General features: G+C 43.2%; 1 protein-coding gene across 1 annotated transcript in view; it reads right to left on the bottom strand.

The window, feature by feature from the left end:
• Positions 1-4: 4 nt before the first annotated feature.
• sult1st6 (sulfotransferase family 1, cytosolic sulfotransferase 6) overlaps positions 5-13286 on the bottom strand; it is a 57922-nt gene continuing 44640 nt past the window's right edge. Inside the window, exons 5-7 of the mRNA XM_024008294.2 lie at positions 3527-3621; positions 2258-2438; positions 5-399 (exon numbers count right to left, since the gene is read on the bottom strand). Coding sequence (XP_023864062.1) covers positions 287-399; positions 2258-2438; positions 3527-3621 — 389 coding nt within the window. The 3' untranslated portion in view covers positions 5-286. The remainder of the gene's footprint in view (positions 400-2257; positions 2439-3526; positions 3622-13286) is intronic.

The raw sequence follows: 13286 nt of genomic DNA, 5'->3' as shown, positions 1-13286 counted from the left end.
TGYRTTGTGAAGCACATTTTATTGACTATTTTTAACAACGGGCTGATTTTCAAGACATAAAATCAATGGTTCACTCTCAACAGTACATCTGCATAAGCGGACAAACATTCAAATAAAYGGTCTACATCTAAGCAATATTGGAGTGTGTTGTGTGTTTTGATACTTTCATTTGGCTTGTCACAAATCCCACAACATTGGAAAATGTTCAACTGGTAGTGATTCCGACCTCGTATGGTAAAAGTCTGCCCAGTTGCATTGTGTTGGAAATACAGARAGGAAAATCCCACTAGATGTCAGTCCGGAAAGGGATGTCAGCATCCTTCATTTTTCTTTCGTAGTCTTCATCAAACAGTTGTGCCTGGGCAGGGGAGAAATGATTGGTCCAATCACCTACTACACCTGAAAGAAAACAAGAAGAGATTGAGATTGAGTCATTCCAACACACTCAGATACTGAAATACTAAATATCCTGAAATAGTCAATACACTGAAATAGTTAATGTATCGAWATATACTGAAATAGTCAATATACGTGCTGAGAAAAACTTGTTCCAAGAATCAGGCAGAACTCATTTATCAGCAATAAGAGTTTATTCAAGCAATTGCAGGGAAGCTTTACCCTCCAGATGAAACCGGAGAGTAACATAAAAATGTAAAATGAYACAGTAATTTGTATACTTCACCTACACAAAGAATTGCTTACCCCTCCAAGGGGGAGGCAAGTTTACATGAAAGATAAGGGGTACTTTACTCCCTTAAAGCATTAATACAAACAAAAGCAGGTTCTAACCAGTTCTCACAGCCTATGTGTCTAAGATAGGGGAGTGATAAGAACTTTCGAGCCTAAACAGACTGGAAGTCAGCCTGGTTGGGCCTTTGGTGCACCAAAGATAAGGAGCCAATAACAAATCACTCTTTTGTGCAGTGTATGAAGAGGTTATTGGACAGTTGAAGGACAAATACCAGTGAATAGTACTATTCAACTCAAGCATTTACATAGCATTAGACTGTAACAAAAACATTTTGCCCCATCATACTGAAATAGTCAATGTATTGATAGAGTGCATTTACTCCAATAAACAACTGTCCAAGGCAGTTAATACATAACATGCTCAGAGTAACTATAGAGACAAATAGTAATGGCATCTTTTTGTAGCCACTAACTCCGCCATGGTTAGTTGGACAAAGCCTATGGAGAAAATKAATGGCGTTTTGGATAAACGCTGAAAATAAGGTCTGTGTTTTGTTCTATGAGATAATATTCATCAGCTAATGTCACTTTTTGGGAATTTTGAAAAATGTATGTAATTAAAGAAAAAACAAAGCACATAAAGGCTTCATAATAATTCATAAAGGTCAAGTTAACTGACTATGATCTCATAGAACTAAACTTGTAAGATCTCCTAAGCCTGTGTTAACCTCAGACCTTATTTTCTGAGTTTATTATTCTTTTTCCATTCATTTTTCCTATACGGATGGCTGAACTGGGGGGCCAGGACCGAGTTTGGGAAACCCTAGACTAGACGTGACATAGTAAACCAAAAAATCTGGGACACTCAAATTAGTATGATATGTTAMGTTTGGTATGGTTATATAAGACAGAAGGTTAGTAAGGCAAAAATGACAGGAGGGGGGATGGATAGGCGTATAACGCAAAACTCTAACAGCCCAAAGGGAGGGTGGGTGGTTGGTTGGAGGATGGGTGGGTGGGTGTACAACGCGAACGCCTAGCAACACAAAGGTTGAGTGTTCCAATCTCATCACAGACAACTTTAGCAGTTCAGCTAATTAGCAACTTTGCAACCAGTTATTACTTTTTAGCTACTTTGCAACTACTTGGCATGTTAACTAACCCTTCCCTTAACCTACCATTTAACTTAACCCTAACCCACCTAACGTTAGCCACCTAGCTAATGTTAGCCACCTAGCCACCTAGATAACGTTAGCCACAACAAATTGGCATTTGTAACATAGCATACATATTGCAAATTCGTTAAAAAAATATTGTACAAATTGCAATTCGTAACATATCATACAAAATGGATGACGGACAACCACAAATTAATTCATACTATACCAAACATAACATATAATACTAATTTGAGTGTCCCAGATTTTCGTTTACTATGTTACGTCTACCCCTGAGTTCAGGTTGATCATATATATAAAGACAGCTATGGAGAGCCACAGAAGTATGCAATCTGCCACAGACTCAGATAAGTCACATATGTATTAATAGTAGATAGAAGGAGGCAGACCTTTTCTCATGAAGGGGGAGATGGAGTGGTCAAAGACTGGTTTGGGGATAAAGGAGTAGTTGGTCATCGGGTTCTCCTTCATGGTCTTAAAGGAGGTCAGCTCCACAATGCGGCTGATGACATCATCAGCGAGCGACAGATCAAGGTAGCGCATGATGCGCTCCACTTCTCGTTGAGGATTCTGTGAGGAAAACAAAAAATGAGTATTTAGCTGGAATACGTGGGGGGGATAGTACCCGCAAAACACCAGTCTCAACGTCGACAGTGAAGGGGCAACTCCGGGATGCTGGCCTTCTAGGCAGAGTTCCTCTGTCCAGAGTTGGTGTTCTATTGCCCATCGTAATGTTTTCTTTTTATTGGCCAGTCGGAGATATAGCTTTTTCTTTGCAACTCTGCCTAGAAGGCCAGCATCCCGAAGTCGCCTCWTTACTGTTGACGTTGAGACTGGTGTTTTGCGGGTACTATTTAATGAAGCTACCAGTTGAGGACTTGTGAGGCGTCTTTCTCAAACTAGACACTCTAATGTACTTGTCCTCTTGCTCAGTTGTGCACCGGGGCCTCCCACTCTTCTTCTATTCTGGTTAGAGCCAGTTTGCGCTGTTCTGTGAAGGGAGTAGTACACGTTGTTGTACGAGATTTTCAGTTTCTTGGCAATTTCTGGCATGGAATTGCCTTCATTTCTCAGAACAAGAATAGACTGACGAGTTTCAGAAGAAAGGTCTTTGTTTCTGGCCACTTTTGAGCCAGTAATCGAACCCACAAATGCTGATGCCGCAGATGCTCAACTAGTCTAAAGAAGGCCAGTTTTATTGCTTCTTTAATCAGAACAACAGTTTTCAGCTGTGCTAACATAATTGCAAAAGGGTGTCCTAATGATCAATTAGCCTTTTAAAATGATAAACTTGGATTAGCTAACACAATGTGCCATTGGAACACAGGAGTGATGGTTGCTGATAATGGGCCTCTGTACGCCTATCGGGCATATTCTGACCTTGAATTTAAGCATGGGGAAACGCATGTGCCAGCCAGGTCTGCTTTTGGGGTGGAGATCATAGAAATGGAGGTGTGGCAGAGATGTGTTTACAGATAAGAGAATTCTGACCCTGGCTTCCCACATAAATCCACCACCTTTACGAGAGAGAAAAGCTATACATTTATAAATTACAGTGCTGGTTATAAACTGTATATGTGCAAGTTTTTGTGTTGTGTGCTTCTCTATGTGTGCACCTACATCCGTGTGTGGGGACATTTGCTGCAGCTCTCCCCTACCTCTTTCATGTCTTCATAGAAAATGTAGAGTATATTCCTCTTCTCTCGTTCCTCCCAGTAACCCTTCACATGGTCGTACCAGGACCCCCATGCCACTGWGGGAGAGTACAATACACAGGTTAACCACTGACACTCAAAACCAACCAACTCTCATTCTATCAGCATTTACATTAGCAYTATCATAAAAGTATTCTGTCTCCATGACAAACACAGGCTAGAATTMTTTTTCAGAAARGGCATATTATTTTCTATGAACTGTTCGTGCAGGAGAAGCTGGGTCCCATGCCGCTGATTAACATTGCGMACCGCACGGGTCCTCTACGGAACGGATCTCGGTGTACGATTGTATGGACCAAAGCTTTAAAGTTAAGCGGCGAATTGTTTGMCTTGCAGCAGAATCCAGGGGTCTGACCTATGCAGGGATGAGGGTCAGCATCTATCCAGGGCTGAGTGACCAATTMAATTAATCGTGTAACAATTAACTCATTAGGAATTTGGGGCCACCACGGGAGAAGTTGTTTAACGAGTTACCATCTCCCGAATTAACTCTAGAAKATATATAGATATCTCTTACATCAATAACAGTCACTTATTAATCATTACCTCATATCAGTCTCATTCTGAATGTTGCAGACTTCTTGAATCCGCAAGAACCCCAGCCTTTCTGATTATTCAGTACTACACAAATGTATTTAATCATTTATTTACTAACTAAATAAATAATAACACAGAATACACATACACACTTACGTGAGACAAACGTCCCTAGTGGACTGACAAGATATGCCAGCTTGTTACACATATGGAGAGGGAGGGGTAGATAAAGAGAAGGAGAGACAAAGTGAGTCAAACTTAACGTACATTTGGAAACTACCCTCAAAGTAATAATAACACTTTGCTCATGAACCACCGCCCGTTTGGGGTAAGGAATGTAATGTATTTACGTGTAGATGTCTTTATCCTTTGTCTCTCTGAAACCAATCGATCCTTCTATGGGAAGTGGCTCGATGGGTGTAAGGCTCTGGTTGTCTACCAGAGGTCCCAATGTCCTTCTTAGTTGTTCTGGGTTGTAGTGGATGTTTCCTCAGATACACCAATTATTGTCTGAGATAGGATCTTCTCCTTCCTTTCTCGGATAGATAATCAAGTTCTAGATCCCTTTACATGCACAGCTGCAGACTGTCAAATGTTCTGGTCTAGTCTTCATCTTCTTCACTCGTGTTGAGAGTTTCAGAGTTTCTAACCATTTCAACGTGTGGCCAACGCTCCACGCTTTTCTGGTCTGATAGGTGAGGTTATCTTMTCACCTCGTGTTGAGTCTTAGTTTCAACCATTCGTAATGTTTAGCTCACGCTGTCTGTATGCTGGTCAGAATATGTTCATTTTTAGACAGTCCTTTTAAGCACTCAGGTTGGAAAGGTGGTTCCATCCCACTGACATGCTCTTCTGACCTCATTATGGGCGTGGCTTAGTTAATGTGCCACGGACATGAAAAACTATTATCTCATTAGAAAACCAAAATCAAATTCCTATCTTAACAAACACAGTTTCATCGTTCTTCATATTCCATTAACATCATATTGGATGGAAACTTGAAAGCTAGAATGTGTTTCCTTCCTAAGTTACAGTATTTAGTTCATACAGTTTTTAATAACATCACAAAATAATAAACAATATTGCAGGATTATTCTTTAGAGTCTAAAGTTCTACGGTCTAAAGTTTAGACCCTTCTTAACATTCCTATCTTATAAATATTATTCCAAAGTTCACTCTTTGGGTGTTATAGTCTCTGTAACAAAGACATTCCTTTCCCAATACTGAGGAGCAAAGGGAGAGTTCTCTTTCACTTAATTTATGACAGKGTGTGACGGCGTCATCTCTCCTGTGGGAGAGAGGGGGGTCTGGCTATTGTCAGCCATTTGCCATGCTGATTCTGAGGCCTTGGATCCTCACCCAGGAGAGTCATGWCAGCGGTGAGCGACCAATTGGTGGGTTTCCCTGTGGGTCATGCTTTTTATTTTTATATCCATGGGCTTATCAACATTATAGATAATAATGACATTTTTKAAAAACAATGSCAACACTAGCTATTCTCGAAGGAATTTAAAAGGCCTTAATATTCCTATCAAACGTTCCAGCTGTCTTGATCTTCTAGCAAGAAACCATATTGATATAACAATGCTCCAAGAAACACACCTGCTCCAAAAGGACACACATAGAATAGAGAACCATTTGTACAAACTGGCCCCAAACAAAACTAAGGGTGCAATCATAATGATACATAAGAAAATCACCATCCAAATTNTCTTCTCACCTCGTGTTGAGTCTTAGTTTCAACCATTCGTAATGTTTAGCTCACGCTGTCTGTATGCTGGTCAGAATATGTTCATTTTTAGACAGTCCTTTTAAGCACTCAGGTTGGAAAGGTGGTTCCATCCCACTGACATGCTCTTCTGACCTCATTATGGGCGTGGCTTAGTTAATGTGCCACGGACATGAAAAACTATTATCTCATTAGAAAACCAAAATCAAATTCCTATCTTAACAAACACAGTTTCATCGTTCTTCATATTCCATTAACATCATATTGGATGGAAACTTGAAAGCTAGAATGTGTTTCCTTCCTAAGTTACAGTATTTAGTTCATACAGTTTTTAATAACATCACAAAATAATAAACAATATTGCAGGATTATTCTTTAGAGTCTAAAGTTCTACGGTCTAAAGTTTAGACCCTTCTTAACATTCCTATCTTATAAATATTATTCCAAAGTTCACTCTTTGGGTGTTATAGTCTCTGTAACAAAGACATTCCTTTCCCAATACTGAGGAGCAAAGGGAGAGTTCTCTTTCACTTAATTTATGACAGKGTGTGACGGCGTCATCTCTCCTGTGGGAGAGAGGGGGGTCTGGCTATTGTCAGCCATTTGCCATGCTGATTCTGAGGCCTTGGATCCTCACCCAGGAGAGTCATGWCAGCGGTGAGCGACCAATTGGTGGGTTTCCCTGTGGGTCATGCTTTTTATTTTTATATCCATGGGCTTATCAACATTATAGATAATAATGACATTTTTKAAAAACAATGSCAACACTAGCTATTCTCGAAGGAATTTAAAAGGCCTTAATATTCCTATCAAACGTTCCAGCTGTCTTGATCTTCTAGCAAGAAACCATATTGATATAACAATGCTCCAAGAAACACACCTGCTCCAAAAGGACACACATAGAATAGAGAACCATTTGTACAAACTGGCCCCAAACAAAACTAAGGGTGCAATCATAATGATACATAAGAAAATCACCATCCAAATTCACCATATTGTTAGAATTAACTCAATTGCAACTGGTTATTGGGACAGACATGAATGCCAATCTGAACATGCAGGACAAATCCAATAAGACCAACTATAATCCACAGGCAACCAAGGCTGTCCAACATATACTCTCTGATTACAACCTCAATGATTCAAACAGGCACAAAATATTGTCCCGAATCGATTTYGTGCTATTATTGTCACGCCCTGGCCTTAATTATCTTTGTTTTCTTTATTATTTTAGTTAGGGCAGGGTGTGACATGGGGGATGTATGTGTTTTGTATTGTCTAGGGGTTTTTGTATGTTTATGGGCAGTGTTTAGTCTAGGTGTATGTATGTCTATGGTTGCCTAGATTGGTTCTCAATTAGAGACAGCTGTCTATCGTTGTCTCTGATTGGGAGCCATATTTAGGCAACCATAGTCATTAGGTAGTTTGTGGGTGATTGTCTATGTCTAAGTTGCCTGTGTCTGCACTTATTGTTTATATAGCTTCACGTTCGTCGGTTTGTTGTTTTGGTTAAGTTTGTAAAGTGTTCTTCGTCTTCGTTAATTAAATATGTGTTCATTTCACGCTGCGCCTTGGTCCTCCTCTCTTTCATGTTACAACGATCGTGACAGAACCACCCACCAAAATTGGACCAAGCAGCGTGAAAGGAGGGAACAGCGCTTTGTGGAGGAATGGACCCGGGAAAAGGATGAGTGGAGAACAACCTGGGAAGAGATAGACAGGTGGGCGATCGATCCAGAGAATGTGCCGGAGCCCGCCTGGGATTCGCTGGAGCAGTGCGAGGAGGGTTACAGGATAATGGAGTTGGAGAAAGGAGCAAGACGGCGCGGTAGGAAGCCCTCGAGGAAACGCCAAAAGTTTCTTGGGGAGGGGCACATGGGGAGTGTGGCGAGTTCAGATAGGAGACCTGCGCCAACTTCCCGTGCTTACCGTGAGGAGCCGAAGAAGGAACCAGAGCCAGTCGGGCTGATATTGGAGGTGAGCAATGGGAATGATACAGAGACTGTAAAGGATTTAATGGGGAGTTTGGAGGAGAGTGAAATGAGGGAGCTGCTGTGTTGGTGCTTGAGGCACAACATCCACCCGACAGAGCGTGTGCGGGATGTGATGTTACCTGAGTCAGCTCTCCATATTCGTCCTGAGGTGCGTGCTAACCGTCTGGGAATGACAGTGCCAGTCCCACGAACCAGGCCTCCTGTGCGCCTCCCTAGTCCTGCACCTCCTGTAGCAGCCCCACGTACTAGCTCTCCTGTGGCAGCCCCTCGTACCAGTCCTCCGGTTCCGGTACCACGCACCARGCCTATAGTGCACCKCGACAGTCCAATACGCCCTGTTCCTCATCTCCGCACTAGCCTTGAGGTACGTGTCCCCAGCCCGGTACCACCAGTTCCGGCACCACGAACCAAGCCTNCTCCAGTCATGAGCTGCCCTCCAGTCATGAGCTGCCCTTCAGTCATGAGCTGCCCTCCAGTCATGAGCTGCCCTCCAGTCATGAGCTGCCCCTCAGTCATGAGCTGCCCCTCAGTCATGAGCTGCCCCTCAGTCCGGAGCTAAGGTGTATGTAAACTTCTCACTTCAACTGTATGTGTAGGCTGGGGATTAGAAGAAAGTGATTGGTAGTAGGATTAATAATAGTAAGCAGCATGGCAGCAGCATACGTGGTGGGTTGGTGTGTGTAAGTGTACAGTCTATTTGGAAATTATTCAGACCCCTTGACTTTTTCCACATTTTGTTACGTTACAGGCTTATTCTAAAATGGATTACTCACAATACCCCATAATGTTAAAGCAAGAACTGGTACCTCATTTACATAAGTATTCAGATGAGACTCGAAATTGAGCTCAGTTTCTCCCATTCTCCACTGCAGATCCTCTCAAGCTCTGTTAGGTTGGATGGGGAGCGTCTCTGCACAGCTATTTTCAGGTCTCTCCAGATACTGTCAACTGTGGGACCTTACTCAATTTGCACACACTGTATATAGATTTTTGTATTGTGTTATTGACTGTACTTTTGTTTACACATGTAACTCTGTTTTGTTGTTTTTTGTTGCACTGCTTTGCTCTATCTTGGCCAGGCCATAGTTGTAAAATGAGAACTAGTTCTCAACTGGCCTACCTGATTAAATAAAGGTGAAATATATATATTTTTTAATACATAAAAATATAGACAGGTGTGTGCCTTTCCAAATCATGTCCAATCAATTGAATTTACCACAGGTGGACTCCAATCAATTTGGAGTCTCATAGCAAAATACCTGAATAAGGTATTTCTGTTTTTTATTTGAAATACATTTGCAAAAATTTCTAAAACCCTGTTTTCACTTTTCATTATGGGGTATTGTGTGTAGATTGCTGAGGAAAAAAACTGGTAATATATACACTGAGTGTACAAAACATTAGCAACGCCTTCTGTCCCCCTTTTGCCCTCAGCCTCAATTTGTCGGGGCATGGACTTTACAATGTGTCAAAAGCGTTTCACATGGATGCTGGCCCATGTTGATGCCAATGCTTCCCACAGTTGTGTCAAGATGGCTGGATGTCCTTTTTCCTCCAAACATAACGATGGTCATTATGGCCAAACAGTTACATTTTTGTTTGATCAAACCAGAGGACATTTCTCAAAAAAGTATGATCTTTGTCCCCATGTGCATTTGCAAACTGTAGTTTGGCTTTTTTCTGGAGGTTTTGGAGCAGTGGCTTCTTCCTTGCTGAGCGGCCTTTCAGGTTATGTCGATATAGGACTCGTTTTACTGTGGATATAGATACTTTTGTACCTGTTTCCTCCAGCATCTTCACAAGGTCCTTTGCTGTTGTTCTGGGATTGACTTAACTTTCCGCACCAAAGTACGTTCGTTCATCTCTAGGAGACAGAACGCATCTCCTTCCTGAGCGGTATGACGGCTGTGTGGTCCCATGGGGTTTATACTTGCGTACTATCGTTTGTACAGATGAACGGGGTACCTTCAGGTGTTTGGAAATTGCGCAGCCGCAAACAAGCCTAAGATCACCATGCGCAATGTCAAGCTTTGGCTGGAGTGTGGTGTAAGCTCGCCGCCATTGGACTCTGGAAAGGTGGAAATGCGTTCTCTTGAGGGGATGGAATCACGCTTCAACCATCTGGCAGTCCGCGACATACTGGGTTTGGCGGATGCCATGAGAACGCTACCTGCCCAATATATCGTGCCAATTTGTAAAGTTTGGTGGAATAGGAATAATGGTCCTGGGGCTGGTTTTTCATGTTCGGGCTAGGCCCTTAGTTCAAGTGAAGGGAAGTCAACGCTACAGCATACAGTGACATCCGAGACCATTCTGTGCTTCGACTTTGTGGGCAAACAGATTGGGGGAAGGCCCTTTCTGTTTCAGCCATGACAATGCCCCGTGCACAAAGCGAGGTCCATACAGAAATGGTTTGTCAAGTTCGGTGTGGAAGAACTTGACTGGTCTGCACAGAGCCCTGACCTCAACCCCCATCGAACACCTTTGGGATGAATTGAAATGCTGACTGCGAGCTAGGACTAATCATCCAACATCAGTGCCTGACCCCACTAATGCTCTTGTGGCTGAATGGGAGCAAGTTCCTGCAGCATGTTCCAACATCTAGTGGAAAGCCTTCCAAGAAGAGTGGAGGCTGTTATAGCAGCGAAGGAGGGACCAACTACATATTAATGCCCATGCTTTTAGAATGAGATGTTCAATGGCACGTGTTCCACATATTTTTGGCCAAATAGCATATGTACAGCTGAAGTCTGAAGTTTACACTTAGATTTTTCAACCACTCCAACATTTCTTGTTACAAAACTATAGTTTTGGCAAGTCGGTTAGGACATCTACTTTGTGCATGACACAAGTAAATTTTTCCAAACAATTGTTTACAGACAGATTATTTCACTTATAATTCACTGTATCACAATTCCAGTGGGTCAGAAGTTTACATACACTAAGTTGACTGTGCGCTTTAAACAGCTTGGAAAATTCCAGAAAATTATGTCCTGGCTTTAGAAGCTTCTGATAGGCCAATTGACATAATTTGAGCCAATTGGAGGTGTACCTGTGGATGTATTTCAAGGCCTACCTCAAACTCAGTGCCTCTTTGCTTGACATCATGGGAAAATCAAAAGAAATCAGCCAGACCTCAGAAAAAAATTGTAGACCTCCACAAGTCTGGTTCATCCTTGTGAGCAATTTCCAAACACCTGAAGGTACCCCGTTCATCTGTACAAACGATAGTACGCAAGTATAAACCCCATGGGACCACACAGCCGTCATACCGCTCAGGAAGGAGATGCGTTCTGTCTCCTAGAGATGAACGAACGTACTTTGGTGCGGAAAGTTAAGTCAATCCCAGAACAACAGCAAAGGACCTTGTGAAGATGCTGGAGGAAACAGGTACAAAAGTATCTGTATCCACAGTAAAACGAGTCCTATATCGACATAACCTGAAAGGCCGCTCAGCAAGGAAGAAGCCACTGCTCCAAAACCTCCAGAAAAAAGCCAAACTACAGTTTGCAAATGCACATGGGGACAAAAGATCATACTTTTTGAGAAATGTCCTCTGGTTTGATCAAACAAAAATGTAACTGTTTGCCATAATGACCATCGTTATGTTTGGAGGAAAAAAGGACATCCAGCCATCTTGACACAACTGTGGGAAGCATTGGCATCAACATGGGCCAGCATCCATGTGAAACGCTTTTGACACATTGTAAAGTCCATGCCCGGACAAATTGAGGCTAGGGCAAAAGGGGGACAGAAGGCGTTGCTAATGTTTTGTACACTCAGTGTATATATTACCAGTTTTTTTTCCTCAGCAATCTACACACAATACCCCATAATGAAAGTGAAAACAGGTTTTAGAAATTTTTGCAAATGTATTTCAAATAAAACAGAAATACCTTTATTCAGGTATTTTGCTATGAGACTCCAAATTGATTGGAGTCCACCTGTGGTAAATTCAATTGATTGGACATGATTTGGAAAGGCACACACCTGTCTATATTTTTATGTATTAAAAAAATATATATATTTCACCTTTATTTAATCAGTAGGCCAGTTGAGAACTAGTTCTCATTTTACAACTATGGCCTGGCCAAGATAGAGCAAAGCAGTGCAACAAAAAAACAACAAAACAGGAGTTACATGTGTAAACAAAAGTACAGTCAATAACACAATACAAAAATCTATATACAGTGTGTGCAAATTGAGTAAGGTCCCACAGTTGACAGTATCTGGAGAGACCTGAAAATAGCTGTGCAGAGACGCCTCCCCATCCAACCTAACAAGCTTGAGAGGATCTGCAGTGGAGAATGGGAGAAACTGAGCTCAATTTCGAGTCTCATCTGAATACTTATGTAAATGAGGTACCAGTTCTTGCTTTAACATTATGGGGTATTGTGAGTAATCCATTTTAGAATAAGCCTGTAACGTAACAAAATGTGGAAAAAGTCAAGGGTCTGAATAATTTCCAAATAGACTGTACACTTACACACACAACCCACCACGTATGCTGCTGCCATGCTGCTTACTATTATTAATCCTACTACCAATCACTTTCTTCTAATCCCCAGCCTACACATACAGTTGAAGTGAGAAGTTTACATACACCTTAGCTCCGGACTGAGGGGCAGCTCATGGACTGAGGGGCAGCTTCGATGACTGAGGGGCAGCTCAATGACTGGAGGGCAGCTCATGACTGGAGGGGCAGCTCAATAGAGCTGAATGGGCAAGCTCATGACTGGAGGGCAGCTCATGACTGGAGGGCCAGCTCAGATGGCGCTTGGCAGACGGGCAGCGCTGGCGGCACTGGGCAGACGGGTAGCTCAGACGACGCTGGGTAGACGGCAGACTCTGGCCGCTGAGGCGCACAGTAGGCCTGTGGGTGGTGCCGAAACTGGTGTTACCGGGCTAAGGACACGCACACCTCAAGGCTAGTGCGGGGAGCAGGAACAGGGCGTACTGGACTGCCGAGGCGCACTATAGGCCTGGTACGTGGTGCCGAAACTGGTGGTACCGGGCTGGGGACACGCAACCTCAAGGCTAGTGCGGGGAGCAGGAACAGGGCCGTACTGGACCCTGGAGACGCACATAAGGCTAGTGGCGTGGTGCCTGGACTGGTGGTACCGTGGGTGGGGACACGCACTCAGGGCTAGTGCGGGGAGCAGGAACAGGGCGTACTGGACTGCCGAGGCGCACTATAGGCCTGGTACGTGGTGCCGGAACTGGTGGTACCGGGCTGGGGACACGCACCTCAAGGCTAGTGCGGGGAGGAGGAACAGGGCGTACTGGACTCTGGAGACGCACAGAAAGCTTGGTGCGTGGTGTTGGCACTGGTGGTACTGGGCGAGGACACGCACCTCAGGGCGAGTGCGGGGAAGAGGAACAGGGCGTACTGGACTGCCGAGGCGCACTATAGGCCTGGTACGTGGTGCCGGAACTGGTGGTC

The sequence above is a fragment of the Salvelinus sp. IW2-2015 genome, linkage group LG18, assembly GCF_002910315.2.
Source record: "Salvelinus sp. IW2-2015 linkage group LG18, ASM291031v2, whole genome shotgun sequence".
Taxonomy (NCBI): domain Eukaryota; kingdom Metazoa; phylum Chordata; class Actinopteri; order Salmoniformes; family Salmonidae; genus Salvelinus; species Salvelinus sp. IW2-2015.
The sequence above is the reverse complement of the archived record's forward strand: the minus strand, read 5'-3'. Positions and strand labels throughout refer to the sequence as shown.